Source organism: Amphibalanus amphitrite, unplaced genomic scaffold (genome assembly GCF_019059575.1).
Source record: "Amphibalanus amphitrite isolate SeventyFive unplaced genomic scaffold, NRLGWU_Aamphi_draft 000020F_arrow, whole genome shotgun sequence".
Taxonomy (NCBI): Eukaryota; Metazoa; Arthropoda; class Thecostraca; order Balanomorpha; family Balanidae; genus Amphibalanus; species Amphibalanus amphitrite.
The window spans coordinates 1339739-1359506 of NW_024881516.1; the positions used below are offsets into that span (position 1 = coordinate 1339739).

General features: G+C 48.8%; 1 protein-coding gene across 5 annotated transcripts in view; it reads right to left on the reverse strand.

Annotated features, from left to right (window-relative positions):
* LOC122390382 (ubiquitin-conjugating enzyme E2 N) overlaps nt 1-19768 on the reverse strand; it is a 40987-nt gene that overhangs the window by 9215 nt on the left and 12004 nt on the right. Inside the window, exon 2 of one of the 5 annotated variants that reach the window (XM_043383297.1) lies at nt 11596-11683. Coding sequence is in view for 1 of the 5 variants with exons in the window: in XM_043383280.1 (XP_043239215.1) it covers nt 553-651 (99 nt within the window). In the remaining 4 variants the exon portion in view is untranslated. Of the gene's footprint in view, nt 1-450; nt 706-788; nt 835-1068; nt 1422-11595; nt 11684-19768 lie in introns of those variants that run through there. The other 4 variants (XM_043383311.1, XM_043383288.1, XM_043383280.1 and 1 more) reach the window with 4 other exon arrangements.

Sequence of the window (19768 nt, forward strand, 5' to 3'; positions counted from 1 at the left end):
TAATTTAATTACAATAAACAAAGATATTTAATTTTAAAGTAGTAACTTAACCACAATTAGAAAAACCATAAATAAAATAATGAAAATAATAACATTTTTTAACCACGGTACTGCTAACATTTTTTGACGCATCTGTTTCAATCCGCCATATTTGCCAATCACCGTTTGACCTTGCGTTGTAACTCTGCGATTTAGAGCCGCCAATTATTATGCACCGAGTGAGTGTAGGCTTTGTGTGGTTAAAAAACATTCTTATGCCTTATTTTTTCATTTGAATGCTAGGATTCATTGAAAAGATGAAGTCTGATTTTATGACCATATATGGTCATCGCCCTGCCCACTCCAGCCGTTGATTGGCTAATCCAATTTTTGTTTGGCTCCTCGCAGTTTCCCCAACTGACTAGGAACCTAGTAGGTATTAACTCATCCCCAAAACAAAATTCAACATACCTATCTCTATTCTGCTGAGTGTTAAACTGATACTTATCAGACAAAAACAATCAAGAAAATAGAGCAAACCAAAATGTACAATGCTCTGGATAAATAACGGACATATTTGTGGATATAGCACAAGCTGCTGGTGCCCAAGCTAGTCCCCATGCTACAAGCCGCGGTTGTGTCAATTACGGCGCAAAGCGACAGAAATCGCATTTAATTGTTCAGATTTTTTCTACTAAAAGTCGTTCTAGAAAACTTCTGGACGAAATAATCTTATTTTTAATCCAATATATTCCCCTAGAACACTCCCTAGAACGACGATAAACAAGCCACAACCAGCGGCAACTCACCTCAGCTCCTCAGCGCATCTAGCATCTTTTTTTTTTTTTTTTTTTTTTTTTTTAGTGGCCTCAACTTTCGTTTTTCGCCTCGCGAGGAGGTGACCCCTATACCCGGCTCATGAAGTGAGACCGGTGGCCACTTTATTAATAGCAAAATAGGGAAACCCACGCACATGTAACTTTCAAAAGGTAAAGAGGGGCCAATTGCAAAATAACTCGGCTGATTTGGGGGGGATGCTTCGGATTACATGTGCGTGGGGAAAACCCTATTATTTACGTTAGGGCTTACCTGCTGGTTGTCCTCATCCCGAAGTTAGAGATGCTAAAGCAGCTGAGGAGGCCAGGAACGTTGCAGCGCCGCTTCGCAGCTCGAAGGCGTGTGTATGGGGCGAGGTGGACTCCGGTCGCCTTTTCAGGCAACTGTGCCGTGTCTGTTTGCGATCCCCGACCCGGCCACATCGCTCCCGATCGTTGAGCTCAGGGCCTGGGGTCAAGGATCTTTTGGAGTTTTCGGGCACAGTATCAACGACATACTCCCGTCTCTGAGTCCGGCCGCTGTTCCAGGCTCAGGGGGAGGTGCGGGTCTGCAAAAACCTTTACGTCGTCATCGCGCTAGAGTTCTTCTACTAGTTTCGAGTTTATTATGAAGTCGAGTACCAAGTCTGTTAGTGTGGGGTCATCACCAAGAATGGTCGGCATGTCAAAATTTAGACGATGTAAAGCGAGGTACCTTGTGATGTGCCGGCGTTCGTTTAGGAATGATTGGCATCCGATCAGTAGATGTTACTGCATCTACTAACTCAAAAATTTAATTGTGTTCTTTTTGGATTATAGTTACATATTCTGCTTGCGTAAATATTTTCATGACAAGACCCTTTGGTTGTCGGGTAACATAATTAAATATGCTTAGAAAGAGAAAGGTCCCCAAATCCCATAGGTTGTTTTTTATTTTTGGATGACTATGATTTGGCCACTGCCACTGGGAAAAATACAAGTCTCGGCCAAAAGCATTTGCAAATGCATGTAAGCACGCATTTTTGAACACCAGCGTTGGTTGTCAAGGTTGTTAAATTATTGACCATTAATTAGCTGCAACGTTCATCAGACATAAATTTGCTGCTACACCAGTAAAACGCCCTTTGGGCGAAGAACGAGCGAGCGAGATAGCAGACATGTGCACGGATCCCAGACAACCAATCACGGAAATCGAGATGGCCATTAGATTGACGGTCTTCAAGCATGAAATTATGGTGGAAAACATGGCTCATAGAAGCCTCTCAATGAACCAACTATTTTCCATTCCTTCAGGGTTAACAGTTCTGAGAAAGTCCCTCAAGATCCATCTCGGATCCATGATTCGTGGCCATGGATCCGAGATGGATCTTGAGGGATTTTCTTAAAACTGTGAACTCTGAGGGAATGCAAAATAGTTGGTTCGTTGAGAGGCATCTATTAGCCATGTTTTCCACCATAATTCCATGCTTAAAGACCACTAATCTAGTGGCCATCTTGATTTTCGTGTTTGGTGGTCTGGGATCCGTGCCCATGTCTGCGAGATAGTGAGCCCTGCACGTGCGGAAGGGCGAGATGGTAGTTTCAACGGGCTTGTGCAAAGCACCCGGTCGCTAGCAGTGTGCCAAATTTGAACGCAGTCGGCCCAGCCGTTCCTGAGATCTGGAAACGGCATTCTGCACGTGCGCACGTGCGAACGGGGTCCAAACTTACTTTCGCACGGCACCCTACTAACCGGTCCCCAACCATGTACCAAATTTGAGCGCAATCGGCCCAGCCGTTCTCGAGATCTGGAAGCGCCCCCTGCACGTGCGCACGTGCAGTAGCACCCCGACCGCAATACATGGGAATGCATTGCCTAGTGAGTGCCTACCTGTATGCCAAGTTTCAGCGAAATCGCCCCTGTAATTACCGAGTTATTGAAATGGGAACAAATTTGGCACCTCTTCTTTTTGTATTTTGCACGTGCAGTGGGGGTCACTCACATAGATCAAGATTCAAGAGTATCCGACCTTTGGTAGAAGGGATGCAGCTACCCTACAAAAATTACAATCGCCCAAGCGGCTGCTGAGGTATGAGCCTCTCAAAATTACTACTTTTCCAAAACAGCTTGAACACCCTTGGCTTTTCACGTGGCACGTACTGCACGACGGTCACTGAGATGTATCAAAAGTAGTCAATGACGGGGTAGAAGGGATGGGGCTACCCAGCAAAAAAGACCGCAGGCCAATCGGTCCAGCGGTTGCTGAGATATAAGCCTCTCAAAAGCGTTACAGGCCGGGCCGGGCCGGGCCGGGCCGGGCCGCTCATACCTACTGAGATTTTTCCCTTATATTGACCAGTAAAACGCCTTTTGGGCGACCAACGGAGCGAGCGAGAGGATGGGCCTTGCACGTGCGAAATTGCGAGGGGGTACCTCCAACTAACTTGTGCACTGCACCCTACTAACTGGTCTTTAGCGATGTGCCAAATTTCAGCGCAATCGGCCTAGCCGTTCTCGAGATCTGGAAGCGGCACACTGCACGTGCGCACGTGCAAGCGGGGTTCAAACTGACTTTTGCACGGCACCCTACTAACTGGTCCCCAACCGTGTACTAAATTTGAGCGCAATCGGCCCAGCCGTTCTCGAGATCTGGGAGCGCCCCCTGCACGTGCGCACGTGCTGTAGCGGTTCCATGACAACTGAACCAGTGACAACTAAACCAGGACAACTGAACCAGTGACAACTGAACCAGTGACAACTGAACCAGTGACAGCTGAACCAGGGACAACTGAACCAGTGACAACTGAACCAGGGACAACTGAACCAGGGACAACTGAACCAGTGACAACTGAACCAGTGACAACTGAACCAGGGACAACTGAACCAGTGACAACTGAACCAGTGGACCACTGAACCAGTGGACAACTGAACCAGTGGACAACTGAACCAGTAGACAACTGAACCAGTGACAACTGAACCAGTGACAACTGAACCAGTGACAACTGAACCAGTATGACAACTGAACCAGTGACAACTGAACCAGTGACAACTGAACCAGTGACAACTGAACCAGTGACAACTGAACCAGTGACAACTGAACCAGTGGACAACTGAACCAATGGACAACTGAACCAGTGACAACTGAACCAGTGACAACTGAACCACTAGCCAGTAGCCCAGCAAGCAATTTTACTCCGGGCACAAGCAGGCTGAAGTGCGGCTTGCCCGAGATTTTTAGTCGGGCTAAAGCCGGCTAGCGCTTGGACTAAAGTCGGCTAGCGCTTGGGCTAAAGACTAAAGTCGGCGTATGACACAAAAACGCCGACTAAAGCCCATGCTCTGCCGGAGGTATATGCCCTCTCGGCGAGCTCAGGAAAGCCGTTGTTTAGCCCTGAGCCCTAGTTGTGCGACGTTTGGCGTAAGCCCGATGTTAGCCCGAGCAGTGACTTCCATTTATATACCGGAGATTCCTCTTGGCCCAGGAGGGCTGAACTCTGCCAAGCCCACGTTGCGTGCCCTGTCTGCCCCGAGTTAGGCCATCAAAGTGAATATTATTTATACGTTGCTAACTATTCGGGCGTCCCAGGTGGGCGTAACGGTTACCAAACCAGTTCGCGACCACCAGGCTCTGTCAGCCCTGTCAGCCGTCGTACGGCTCTCGGACGTACACTATAATAGATCGGACACAGATCAATTGGCAGCAGTAGCGGCGACACACCTACAATTAAGGCGGGGCACTGCCGACTTTTGGTCCCATTCTTTCCATGCAACGCCCATAGGCCATAGGGCTAATGTTAAAATGCCAAAATCAAAAGGGGGGCACGGTGCCCCGGTGCCCTCCCCGTTCCGCCGCCTATGATTGGCAGACCGGCAGATTGGCACAGACCGTCCGTCCAGTCACGCGCTACCTTATACCTACCTATACAGCGCAGTACGACATTAGTTGTCCACTGGTTCAGTTGTCCGCTGGTTCAGTTGTCCACTGGTTCAGTCGTCCACTGGTTCAGTTGCCATACTGGTTCAGTTGCCATACTGGTTCAGTTGTCACTGGTTCAGTTGTCCACTGGTTCAGTTGTCACTGGTTCAGTTGTCACTGGTTCAGTTGCCACTGGTTCAGTTGTCACTGGTTCAGTTGTCATACTGGTTCAGTTGTCACTGGTTCAGTTGTCACTGGTTCAGTTGTCACTGGCTCAGTTGTCACTGGCTCAGTTGTCACTGGTTCAGTTGTCACTGGTTCAGTTGTCTACTGGTTCAGTTGTCCACTGGTTCAGTTGTCCACTGGTTCAGTTGTCCACTGGTTCAGTTGTCACTGGTTCAGTTGTCCCTGGTTCAGTTGTCACTGGTTCAGTTGTCGCTGGTTCAGTTGTCGCTGGTTCAGTTGTCACTGGTTCAGTTGTCGCTGGTTCAGTTGTCACTGGCTCAGTTGTCACTGGTTCAGTTGTCCCTGGTTCAGTTTTACTGGTTCAGTTGTCCCTGGTTCAGTTGTCACTGGTTCAGTTGTCTGCCTACCGCTGTAGCACCCCAACCTTAACACATGCAGATGCATTATCTGATGGAGACCTAACTGTGTACCGAGTTTCAATTCAATCGGCCCAACCGTTGTGCCGTTATTGAGGTTGCAATTTTGGGGGTTCTTAAAAAATGTCCAACTTTACCACGCGCCACGTGCGGTGTTTGGCAAGAACGCATGGTGGCCATCACACCACAGAACTTTTACGTCCAAGTGACATTCAGTAAAGAAGACCGCTTGTCAATCGGATGTCCCGTTCCTAAGATATTAGCTTTTGAAGAGCGTCCCCACGGCCGGCCGGCCGCTCATACTCAGGATTTTCCCTTAAAGGAAATAGTTCACTTTTAACATGGGGTTTTGAGCTGGAATAGCAGTTTCGTAGCTTGAGCTGAGACTAGCACAAATCAGGAGCTTTTACGGCTCAACGATCACCCTAGACGAAGAAATTCCATTTCTCGTTCCGAAAAGAGTGCCTTGTAGAGGAATGCGTGCCTTGCACAGGAATGCAGCCACGTCATCGCCAGCCAATCAGCGTGCTGCTTACAGCCAATGCAGTATTCGTAGGTTTGAGCTACGCAATATGATTGGTCAATGCGTAATAAGCTTCCGCGTCAAACATTATTTTACATAGAATATAGTTCGCCCTATATTAAAATAAAGAAAATAATTGTTTTTACAAAAAGGTTTTATTTTATTTCATGATTATTTTGAGCATAAAAAATCATAAATCAATAGCAAAATACTGATTTCAGGAAAGTGGACTGTTTCCTTTAATTCAGTATGAGACTCCGCTCGCTTCGCTCGCTCCGTAAAAAGACTTCGCTTCGCTCGCTGCGCTCGCTCGCTCGTAATAAGCTAAAAGATATTGTTTCCGATATTCCGTGTCACCTGAGTGAAGGAACTACCATTTTGGCAACCTGGAATAAAGGTTTTAATCTGCCAAATGAGTTGCCGAGCCAGTGATAGAGGTGGACTTTTTTCACTTAAAAGCTTTCTTCCTTTGAGACCCACAACCACTAATTTGGGGAGGACACAAGCTGCCCTGCCCCAACGGTTCCTGCCCCTGGCCTTATGAAAAGTTGTGGGGCACCGCCCCCACGGCCCCAGAGTTGTGGGGGCAAGCTGCTCCCACTGCCCCCCCCCCCCCCCGGGCCCGCGCCTATGTATGAATCTATAAAATTATGTTGGTAGATTTCCGATTTCGACTCCTCCAGTTGGAGGGGCTCAAATTCATTACGACCCCCCCAGCCGAAAAGTTGGAGGGGCTCAGCCCCCGCTAGCCCCCCCCCTCCCCCGGTTCCCGCGCCATTGCTATAGCCTGTGCATTGTGCAAGGATTAGAACGGCATAAGCTCACGGTGAGGCGGCGCTCCTCGGCTTTCCATGCACGGCGTACAGCTGCTGACGACTGAGGCTATAGCCATCGATACCAGGCCATCACACGAATATATATATATATATATATATATATATATATATATATATATATATATATATATATATATATATCATATATATATATATATATGATATCATATGATATCTATATATCTATATATCTATATATCTATATCTATCTACCTATATATATATATATATATATATATATATGTATATATATATATATATATATATATATATATATATATATATATATATATATATATATATATATATATGACACGATGCCCCCAGGGCCCACAGCAGCACCTCCGCCGTGTGCGACAGCTCGTTCCGTCTCGCCGAATACGGTCGGGCCAACCACCAGAGGTCGATAAAATGCTTGGAGTTGCTCCAACGAACATCTTAGTCCCACCACTGTCTCCAACTTAGCCCTCGCCTGGCGGGGGGGGGGGCAGCCTCCCTAAGTTTTTTTTCGCGAATAGCGTAAAAGTTGGTGTCGCGTAGCGCCGCAAAATTTGGCACAGCGTCTGGGAATGAGCCTTTTGCTACCTATCCTGAAAATTCACTGCCACCCGCCGTGTCGGCACACCGGTATCTCCTCACCTTCTCCCCACACGGCCTTGACTCCCCAACTCACACCATCACACTACTGCATACGGTGACCGGTCGCACGGTGGATCTGAATGCCTACGTTTTCGCGCCAAAGTCTGAAACAACTAACGATTAGCATCAGCTTAGAGATGTTGAAATTTAGCATTTTAAAGCTTCTAATTCAAAAGTTTGTATGTGTGCTTTAACGCACTTGTCCTTATTGATTGAGAAAAGAGCGGACTTTTTATCGTATTACCTAATACGAAGTAACGCAATCGAAGTGTGATTTCGGTCCACTGTGCGTTTTCAGGCGCGCTCGATAAAACACCCAGGCCTGGAGAAAGTTGGAAGGGTGATTTTCTGATCCTCCTTACCACAAAATGACCCTAAGCGAAAAAATGCCCGCAGGGCGCTGCCAACGCGTGCCAGCGGCCCTGCTAGTGAGGGCGAAAATCAATGTATGTGTATGCGGAGCACACCCTTAGCGCTATGATGGCTCCTTGGAGACACCTGGATAAACCTGTCCCGGCAGAAGGGTCAGGTCCCTCGCAGACGGCGCGGCACGGCGAGAGCTCAGCGGGTGGCCTAGCCGGAAAGAGGATAAAAATAGCCGACTGGCCCGACCCAGCGAGGGGTGACCGAAGGGTGACCAGGAGTGAATGAGGGAACATACACGCGGTACTTACCGAGCAGCCGATAACAGCACCGGACGATTAGAAAGTCATAAGTCAATGCTGTATTTTAGGCGTAAGGAAGCATCCATGTACCTAGACGGGCGGACTGTCTCCAGCTCTTCGAAGCATTGCTAATATCTTGCTCCAACGAGCGTTGGCACGTTGGAAGTTTTATCGACCACTGCCAACCACCGTGTTGCACCAGCCGCAGGACCTGCGCCAAGACTGGGTCCCTGCTGGTGCGAAAAGCCACTGCCTCGGCGTTTAACGAGCATTGCTCACTTTCAGGTGACCTTGACACCCACCGAAATGCAAGGGACGAACATCATTTCACATGTTTGGACGTTTATAATCGCAAAAAGACTAGAAACACGCGGATAATGAGAGCTGACATACGCTGAATCGCAATTCCGGCCAAACATGGTCTCGAGAAATAGGTCAGAGGTCAAAGGTCATTTGGGTCAGGGTCATGAAGTTTTAAGAGTTGGTGTAAAATTGATTAACTCGAGGGTACCTACTGAAAATTTCGTCGTGATCGGCCCGGTTTTTGCATATATATATATATATACATACATATATATATATATATATATATATATATATATATATATATATATATATATATATATTTATATATATATATATATATATATATTCAAATAGTTCGGAAGCAGGTTCTCTTTTATGCAAGTTTTGTTAAACACAACAGCATAATGGGCACTTATCTTCTTCTTATTAAGACTTCCGAGGCGGCGAAGGCACTGTCGAGGTTCGGGTTCGTGAGAATGTAAAATGTTACCAAAAGATGTCATAAATACAATATAGGGCTAATGTTAAAATGCCAAAATCAATGGGGGCACGGTGCCCCAGTGCCCTCCCCGTTCCACCGCCTATGCTTGGCGTGGGCTCTGGCTACGTCAATCCGTCCATTCAAACATTTCAGCAAAATTCATTAACCCGCGCGGGGCTGGGGGGGGTAAATTTTACCCCCCTCGCGAATTTTTGCAATATCTAAAAAACGGCGGCGCGCAGCGCCGCCAAAATTCAGTACCTTTTCTTACATCAATTTGACATGTTCCCTGAAAATTTGAGCGAAACTTTTCGGAATGTTTTTGAGAAAATGACGTTTTAGTGACGTCATGTTCGCCATTTTCGCCTCAAAAACGGCAAAATTTCAAACGCCGCTAACATCTTCATGTTTAAGGGAATCAGGACGTAACAAAAAAGGTTATACGTGATTCTACTTTGTCTATCAAATGGCTATCTCGGTTTTTTGAAAAGTTTTGATTTTGGCCCACATGTTTTCAAAAAACTGACTTTTTTGGGAAAATAATTAGGCATAAAATCCAAAATTTTCCGTTTATAAAAAAAAAACGGAATATATGTCAGAGAAGTGGTCCATGTGCACCTACATACCTACCAATTTTTAGAAGAATCGGTTCAAAAATGTGGGAGTTATTCAAAATTTTATGACGTCACGACAAACAAATTTTTTGAAAAATGATTTTTTGGGAAGTTATAGGCCTCGTACGGAAACAAAAATAGCACCATTCGATTCGCTGTGAAAAACTGCATCAGATACACCTTTTTAGGCCTTAACAACCAACTTCAAAATTTGACCTCACTTGACCTGACCTTGACCTGACCTCGACCTGAAATTCATCCAGATGTGGTCCATATCACCTATTGAGTGTGCCTATTGAATTCTATGAATAAAATGACCCATAAAACATGTGTTGCACATGCCCTTTTCTATATTTTGTTTTTGGTGACCTGACCTGACCTGACCTGACCTGACCTGACCTTGACCTTGACCTCTGAATGATATTGTATGCAACGAATATTGTCTTGGTAGCCTAAGAACACGTTTTGGGCAATCAGTCTCAGTCCATGACTCCATTCTTCGGCAACTACGGTGCAAGGCCGATACTGTAGAAACTTGCAATTTGTACCCTTGACCTGACCTTGACCTTGACCTCAAACTTTAAATTAAGTACATGTTTTTAGTTGTTCTTGATGAGATCTTTCGATTGGCATTTGAATTTTCCAAATCGGACCATTAGTTCGGGAGATAACAGGGGGGGTAAAATTTACCTCCCCCCCCCCAGCCCCGCGCGTTCGGCTGGAGATCCCAGCCCCGCGCGGGTTAAAAAAGGTATGCTTTCACGACCTGCAATAAATAAACATCGATTATCCGGGCGGAGACTCGCACACAGCCTGGATAATGGTGGTGGCTTTGACCACCCGATTTCCCTGGGCCACAGCCGGCGGCGGCGCCTCGCAGCCCGTGATTCTCGGACCTCGGCCTGCCGGCTGCACGGTTTGCACGCGTCAGTCACATGCCGGCCTGACCGGTGACCGGCCCATGGCGCGCCCAGCTGAGCGCTGACGTCACCCAGGTGCGCGGCGCGGTGGTAACAGGGCCGAGTGCGGCGCGCTCGACACGTGCAGCGCCGGTCACGGGCAGGTATAGGCGGGGAGACCCTGCCCGGCCCCCAGTGGCGTGGCGCCACGGGCTGCGAGAGGCCCGGCCCGGCGGCAGATACCGGGCGCAGTGCGCACGCATCAGCCATATGGCTGGGTTGTCGGAAACATTTGACAAAGATAGCGGAAATCTCAGCTGATGCTTGCGAAATTTAGCCCTCGCCGGCACAGGCCATTTGGCGTCCTTCGACGGCACAAGGGGGGTTGGTACCCCCCCCCCCTCGCGTTTGGCCCCTGATCGAGCTAGAGCTTCGCGGAAAAAAACGAGCATGCTGCCCGTCACGAGAGGAAGCCGATGATACCCATTTTTAAGGTCCTAGGTCATCGGTTGACCTTCCAGGTCAGGTCAATGACCCAAAAGTCGGGAAAATCGGGACCTGTTAGAAAGTCGTAAAATGTGGCTGCTATGGGGTTTTCCGGGGTGCTGATCACGAATATCGTGTTATTTGTGACCACAGATGATGTCTTTAAGCATTTTGACCAGGTCTGATCAGGTCAGGTCAGGTCAACCGGTAGGGGTCGTGACGGGTATTCGTAGTACGTGTCAACCGCCTCTGACCAGGGCCTCGGCTAACATGGTGGGCCAAATGGCCCACCAGTGACCCGAAATGGCCCACCAGCCTCAAAGATTTGGCCCACCAGTAATTTTCCGAAAAATCTAAGTTTTCACATTTTACATCACGACGTAGGTAACATTGTGATACAGACAGAGACAGCGGCCCTACTACATTGTTGCATTTATTAAAAGTAAGAAGTTGATCGTCGTTGCCCGCCTAATACCATCACCATTCCCGGTTTCTTGAGACAGCCGTAGGTTAAGCCTCGGTCACACTTCACCGGATTGGACCAATGGACGAGAAACGGATGGCGTCCGGTGATGTCCGGGGTCCGGGGGATGTCCGTTCGTTTCCGTTGGACGTCCGTTTCTCATCCGTATCCGTTCCATGTCCGGTGGTGTCCGGTGTGCTCAACCGGACACCACCGGACATGGAACGGATATTAACGGATGACAAACGGACGTCCAACGGAAACAAACGGACATCACCGGACGCTGACAGTTCTCGTCCGTTTCTCGTCCGTTGGTCCAATCCGGTGAAGTGTGACCGAGGCTTTGAATTTTATGCAATAATTGTGAAAGACGTCTGCCTCTGTCACTTACAGATAGTGTCGGCGGCTTCCTGCCGATCGAGGTCTGCGAGAGTTCTTGCAAGCTTTCCGATCGATCGAGTGGTTGCAGTCACATCAACCTGTAACACATGTCACATGTAAGCATCTGCCGCAGACCAGTCGGTTACAATAAAAACTACGAATAAAGAACAGACCAGTTCAGACGGTCGGGGATAAGCCTGCGAGCGATCTCAGACGGCTCGCCAATAGACACGATATAAGCCAGAGTCAAACTAGAGATAGTGTCGGCAACTTCCAGCCGATTGAAGTCTGCAAGCGATATTATGCGTCTTCACGACCGGTATGATGCTTGCAGTCGCACATCTGACCAGTTGGACGAATTTCGAACCGTTCACAGTCAGCGTTCTAAAAATTTCTCATTCGGGCTGAAGATGACACCAAGAATAAGAATGGATAATTTTTCACTGTCACATTTTGGGTGGCTAGAATTTTCCACTCGAACACCCAAGAGAAATCTGAAGTTTGGGACACTGTTCACCAGTGTCCGCAGCTGACGCCGCGGCGCACGCGTTAGGGCGGTGCTGTGGGCGGCGGAGGTGGCGACGGTCTCGGTGCCCCTCTCCGGCCCCCCGCCGCCCGGGGTCCCACCGGGCCCACTCGGCTCATCCGAGGTGGAGGAGAAGGAGAAGGAAGAGGACAGCATTGGCGTCGGCGTCAGCTGCGGCGTCGGTGGCGGCTGCGGCGGCGGTCGTGGCTGTGTCGGCTGCGGCGGCGGCGGTCGTGGCGGTGTCGGCTGCGGCGGCGGCGGCGGCGGCGGCGGCGACGGCGGCGGGGAGCCCCCTGAGGGTGGCCGTTCCGGCGCGGGTGCCGTCTCTGCGCGGCTTGAGGAGCTGCTGCGGCCGCCGGGGGCCGCGGGGGACGACCTGCCGTCGTCTTCGTCGGCGCCTGGTGGCGGGGCGGCTTAGCTCTGTGCTGAGCATGATAGACGCCCGCGATAGCAGCGTGAGTGAGTCGGCTCGCGTTCGGCCGCCGGTGGCCATTCGAGTGAACCCGGACTTCTACTCATCGCACCATCGGGTGCGCAGCGTCCTGTCGCGCGGTCTGAAGCTGCGGGTGCCGACGCTGGTGCCGAGAGTGTGGCGGGCGACGCCATATTCGCCCCTAATGGACGATGCGGTCAGAGACTTTGTGGCTGCGGGAGTGCTGCGCCCGGGCCGGCCAGTGGCCTGCTATAGATTGTTTGCGGTGCCCAAATCTGAGTCGGTAGCACGGCTTGTATATGATTTGTCAGACCTCACGCCCCTGGTGCCTGATCGTCCGTGCGCATTGCCGACAGTGGAGCGTGCTTTGAAATTGTCGGCTCAAGGCTTTTGTTTTGCGATAAAGATTGATTTAAGAGACGGTTTTTACCACATTCCACTGAGTTCTGTAACGCGACGTAATTTTGGTGTGCTGTATGCCAATAAAACCTTTGTTTTCACGAAACTGCCGATGGGATATAAATTAGCGCCTTCTGAAATGCAAATGTTTTCACGCGTGACTGTGAAGTTGGTGGAAAGGCGCTTCTTCGGTGTACGAGGAGTTGTATATTTAGGTGATTTTCTTTTTCTGGCGCGAGAGCCGGCGGAGCTGGTCGGGATTTGTGATTTTCTTAGCGAGGTCGGTTTATGTATTAATTTAGATAAGTCTGTGTTGACGCCGGTGTCATTAATTACCTTCCTGGGTGTAGTTATAGATTTAAACGTCAGTGCGGCGCGGGTTAAGCAGGAGGTGGTTGCTCCCCTGCGCGTGGCCGTGTCGCGGTGTTCTGTTTGGCCGCAGACTTGGCGACAGCGTCTGGCCGGCTTTGTTAATTTTGTCCGTCCATTCATGCGGCTGCCGCTTGAGGCTGTGGCCGCCGTCCGTGACGGCGATTGTGAGGCGTGCGCGGCTATATTGCCTTATTTGTCCGATAATGTGGTATGGCGTTGGCGGGACCGGGTGGCGTGGTCCCATGAGCATGGCCAGAAGGTTTATGTTGATGCCACGCCGGTTCGCATTGCGGTTGTGTGTGCAGGCTGCGCTCCAGTGTCGGTGCCGCTACGGAGCGCGCTGCCGATTTATGTGGCCGAATATGTGGCGGCGCTTGTAGCAGTACTTTTGATGAGCGGCAACGAGCCATTCTGTATTTATACTGATAATATGGGCGTGCGACACAATTTGGATAAGGGGAGGTGCCCACGGCCGTGGCTGCCTATTTTGTTAAGCTTATTTTCGGAGCGTAACTTTTCTGTTCGCTACATAGCCTCTCGCTGTAATCCCGCGGACGCGCCTTCCCGGGCCCTCTGTCGGTGACCTGCGCGCGTGGTGGTGTGAGGCGGTAAGGACCAATGAGCTTCTTTCCCGCCGGGGCGATAGCCAATGAGAGAACAGATAGCTTTGGCGTCGGCGAGCGATCCATTCAGGGCTCGCTGATTTTTAACATCCGACCGGCCGTAAGTTATCGTCCAAAGTTGTATAATCTGCGTCAATATTTTGTGCATACTTGTGCGATTTTATGTGCACCGCCGGAGTATCACCACTGAGAGGTTTGTGGGTCCCTACTCTCTCCTCTCTCTGAAGAGTCGGGGGGGAGGGGGTCTAGCCCCGTTTTTTTACATTTTTTTTAATGCCATCCTGACGTTCTTTGCAGAATAAAGTGGCCGAAATCTGGGGAGAAATCGAAAATGGGGGGGGGGGCTATGGCTACGAAGGTCAGTCCATGTCGCTGCCCAAGTGGCCCACCAGTCAAAATTCCTTAGCCGAGGCCCTGCCTCTGACAGCTTCGTAACATGTTACGAAGGCACCAAAACTACTTCGTAAATGTTCAAATGGCTGCTAAATTCGAACTCAGCTCCAAAAACTAGCCTAGAAACATGTAAAACTCGAAAAAGTGAACCGAGGTCACCAAAGGTCAATGACCTGACCTGACCTTCAGGTGACCTTGTCATCTACCCTAACCCTCGCCGGCACAGGGGGGGGGTGATGCAACCCCCCAGGGGCGTCGTTTTGTATAGGCCTGGTAGGGCCCGAGCCCTACCAATGTTTATTTGGGCCCTACCAATGTTCGCTGAGCCCTACCAATCTTTTGTCACTTATCAGTTGATAAAAAATCAAAATAAACAGATCAGCAATAAGCACATATGTACAGTCTTTCTTAAAAGTACCGCGCAAAGTGACGGTGGATCCATCAAGCCTAACCGAGGTAGGGCCTGCTATAATTTGAAAGTCACCGAACCAATTGACTTGGGAATGGATGAGGATGTCAATTGCTTCGGTGACTCAACTTTTTTGGCGCGGTACTTTTAAGACAGACTGTACATACCTACATAGGTATATAAGGTTCTAGCCACAGTAGGTGCATGTAGTTGACATGAGGTGTCGTGTCTTGGACTGTGGTCCTTGGTGGATTCTAAGAGGCTCGGAAGACCAATTGGTTATAGAGGTCCATAACCGCCTCTGAGTGCCGCACACCACGCGACCGCCCCTTAAGACCCCGATCCGTCTCCACACCAGCCGCTGGAAGCCCTGCACCGACTTTGGAAGGTGCCGCGCACTTTTTCTCCGAACCTTGCACCCTCTGATTGCCACCTCTTCCCCAACATAAGGAAATTAGCAGTGGCAACTTCGCTGACAGCAGGGAGACGAAAGCAAACGTCTTGGACTTGCAGGATGGGTCCAAAACCCACTTGGTTATGGAGACCTTAATGGCTGTCGCGAAGCGCTGCGCGAAATGTGCATGTCTTAACGGTGATTGATTTATTTTAATAAATGAACTTTTTGGTCTAATACCTAAGTCGATGCTGTATCTCTATGCTCCTTCATGGTCGGGCCCGTAACTTTCTGAACGCCCCTCGTACTGTCATCCTTTTATTTTGGCAAGCAGGTCTTTCTAACTGTCGTGGTGTTAAGAGTTAAGACCTCGTTATTAGTCCTTTCCTTTTAAGTCGGCGTGGGCTTCTCTCATAATGGCGTGCATTCCTCTAACACTATTCCCTAACTGCACGTTTTGTGCATGGGGCTCGGTGAGGACCTAGACTTCCTTTTTTTAGATTTCGGTTTCTCTTGTCAATGACCAGGGCTAAAAAATAAGTGGCCGAAATCCGATGAGAAAGGCAGATTTGGGGGTGCCCTACCTTGTAAGCCCCGTCACATATTGACCGGCCGCCGCCTTTGGGCCCTACCAATCATTTTCGGAAAACGACACCCCTGCAACCCCCCCTAAGGTTTTTCGCGAATAACTCGCGTAAAAAGCGGCCGATCGCGACGAAACTTTCAGTACTCTCGCATTGATCAATTTTACACCTACCCTAAAAATTTCATGACCCTGACCCAAATGACCTTTGACCTGTGACCTACTTTCCGAGACCATGTTTGGCCGGAATCGCGATTCGGCGTATGTCGGCTCGCATTAGCCGCGCGTTTGCAAGCTTTTCGTGGTTTCAAACGTTCAGACATGTGATTTGATGCTGCTCCCATGCATTAGGGTGGATGTCAGGGTCACTTGAAGGTCAGGTCAGGTCATTGACCTTTGGTGACCTCGGCTCACTTTTTCGAGTTTTACATGTTTCTAGACAAGTTTTTGGAGCTGATTTCGAATTTAGCAACCATTTGAACATTTACAAAGTAGTTTTAGTGCCTTCGTAACATGTTACGAAGCTGTCAGAGGCGGTTGACACATATTACGAATACCCGTCACGACCCCTACCGGTTGACCTGACCTGACCTGACCCGACCTGGTCTAAATGCTTAAAGACATCATCTCTGATCAAAACTAACACGATATTCGTGATCAGCACCCCGGAAAACCCCATAGCAGCCACACTTTACGACTTTCCAACAGGTCCCGATTTTCCCGATTTTCGGGTCATTAACCTGACCTGGAAGGTCACTCGATGACCTAGAACCTTAAAATTGGATATCGGCTTCCTCTCGTGACGGGCAGCACGCTCGTTTTTTTCCGCGAAGCTCTAGCTCAATCAGGGGCCAAACGCGAGCGGGGGGGGGGGGGGGGTCGTACCAACGTACCCTTCCCCGTCGTACCCTTTTGCCGTCGAAGGACGCAAAATAGCCTGTGCCGGCGAGGGCTAATGTATGGGAGCAACATCAAATCACATGTTTGAACGTTTGAAACCACGAAAAGCTTGCAAACGCGCGGCTAATGCGAGCCGACATACGCCGAATCGCGATTCCGGCCAAACATGGTCTCGGAAAGTAGGTCACAGGTCAAAGGACATAGTTCACTTTTGGGTAGTTCACTTTTAGCATGGGGTTTTGAGCTGGAATAGCAGTTTCGTAGCTTGAGCTGAGACTAGCACAAATCAGGAGCTTCTACGGCCCAACGATCACCCTAGACAAATATATTCCATTTCTCGTTCCGTAAAGAGTGCCTTGTAGAGGAATGCATTCCTCCATGCGTTCCTCTATGCTTATTTCTCTATGCGTATTCCTCTCTTGCTGAGGAATGCAGCCACGTCATTGTCAGCTAATCAGCATGCTTCTTACAGCCAACGCAGCATGTGTAGGTTTGAATTACGCAATATGATTGGCCAATGCGTAATAAGTTATAAGGTTCCGCGTCAAACATTATTTTATATAGGTAATATAGTTCTTCCTATATGAAAATATATAAAATAATCCTTTTTATAAAACAGGTTTTATTTTATTTTCTGATCATTTCGATCATAAAAAATCACAAATCCATTTCAAAAAACGAATTACAGGAAAGCGAACTACTCCCTTTAGGCAACTAAACGGCGAGGAGAGACGCCTAACCGGTCATTGTATTCACCAGGGCTGCGGAGTCGATGGATTTTCGGCGACTCCGACTCCGACTCCGACTCCGGCTTTAAAAAACCAGCTCCGACTCCGACTCCGGGCAGAATTGTCGACTCCGACCGACTCCAACTCCCGATTCCGACTCCGCAGACCTAGCAGGGCTGCGGAGTCGACAGATTTTCGGTGACTCCGACTCCGACTACGGCTGGGGTTTCTAAAATCGACTCCGACTCCGACTCCGACTCCGGTCACAACTGTCGACTCCGACCGACTCCGACTCCGACTCCGACTCCGACTCCGCAGCCCTGGTATTCACGGTCGGTTTAATTATTTCATCCCGTACCGCAATAACTCATTCACATAGCGATTCAAAATCACATTCCTTCATTTCAATCATCCTTCGCATCCTTGCAGGGTGTCTGACTGCGGCCTGTTGGATGAATCACAGACTTCTCTATATATAGAGAAGTCTGTGGATGAATGCACATCAACGAAGAAATTGAATGAGTAGGTAATTCGGCATTCGCAGTACCCAATATCGCTTACCCATCTTATTTCACTCATTCGACACTCACAATGTACCTAATGTCTGAATACCTACTCTCTGAATGAGTGAAGCGGTTAGTAGGTATACATAAGGCAACCGGTTCAATAAACGGTTTTAAGTAGACGCTCACCAATCTTTAATCGTCTGAGCCGTTTAACCTATTAGACGTTTAACAAATTGTTGAATGCAGTGGAATCCGCTTAATGAATCCACGGATAATAAACCCAGCCGCTCATTGTGGCCGCTTGAGCTGTTCACGGATTTTCTCCATAGATACCCGTAGGTAAAAAATCCGCTTAATAAATCTACGGACTCGCTTAATAAAGCCACTTGGGAGTTTCGAAGTCCGCAGTGACACCTCCCCATTCAAAATGTGGCATCCAACCCACTAAAAAAGAACCGCACTGGAGCAGCGGTCTGCAGCAGTTTGACCGGAGGTGGATCCAGCTCAGAGTTTTTTTTTGGGGGGGGGGCAAACCATAACAATTTATCGATTCTTTCCATGCCTCGTCCATAGGCGTAATGTTAAAATTATGCCGTTTGGGGGGGGGGGGCAAATGCCCATTTTGCCCCCCCCCCCTGGATCCGCCACTGAGTTTGACTTCCCCACGACAGAAGGAGTTCAGGGGTATCAAGAGCGCCATCACCATGCACCTCAGAGAAATGTTCCCGGCAAAGCAGGCACCCTCTGCCTCAACTGTTTCGCTGGCATAGCAGGCATGACTGAGAGTGATCGTAGATGGGCATGTTGACTTAAAGGGACCCTCCCACCTTCAAAAAAGTTAATGAATTGGCATGAAAGTGATGTCGCTCGGTTCAGAAAGAGCAAAAACGAATATCTACCAAATTTCATCGAAAAATATTCACCGGTTTTCAAGATATTAGACTTTTACTTTTGTTTACTTTTTGGGATCTCCGCTGTTCCTAGCGACTTTATTTGAAAGTGCGGCATTTGTTGCGCGCAAAGCAGCATATATCACCGCGTGCTACAAAACGTTTTAGTCAAACATTTAACGGACGTTCGAAAGCCTGATGACGTCATCAGATTCCCGTAATGGTTAAGAGATAGGGACCACGCTGGTCCCACCCTGCAAGTAAAGGGAAGGAATTTCTTGAACACCATAAAGCTGCGGGGGTTGCGACCAGGATAAATGGTGGTTTCTGAGCCTGGCCGCAAACTTGGCTATCTCAACTCAAAACTAATGTTAAGGTGGGAGGGTCCCTTTAATCGCTGTGACAGCTTTACAGTGTGCGCTGGTCACTTTCAGGGGTTCCACTACGGTCGCAGGTGGGGGTGGGGGGGTGGGGGGGTGGGGGGGATGTCCAACCCTAAAACGCACGCCTTTAAGCATAAGGCTACATAAGGAAAGTCAAATTATTGAGGGTCCGCCCCCCCCCCCCGTGACCCCACCCGTGGAGGTGGAGCCCGTGGTCACTTTCATTGGAATAAGTAAGACAATGAGGAATGCTAGCCTGTACGCTTGTAGTGCAGGGGAACGGAACGTGCAGCTGCGATGCATGCTTTTTAATAAAATAGTTGACACTGGTTAATAAAGCCACCGCTTAATAAATCCAAAACACCTTGTCACCAAGGTGGATTTATTAAGCGGATTCTACTGTATGTTCAGCAAGCTGGTAAATGCAATGAAAACCCTAAGCCTCATACTAATAATTGTATCCAAAATCGGGCCAAGAAAAGAAAAAAATAGACCTGACGATGTGCTATGCACGAAACAGTTCTTATTTTCTTGGCCCTATTTTGAATACAATTATTAGTATGAGGCTTAGGGTTTTCATTGCAGTTATATATATAATCATGAGCCTTAAAACCACTCTTTCTTTAATCAAGCTGGTAAACGTA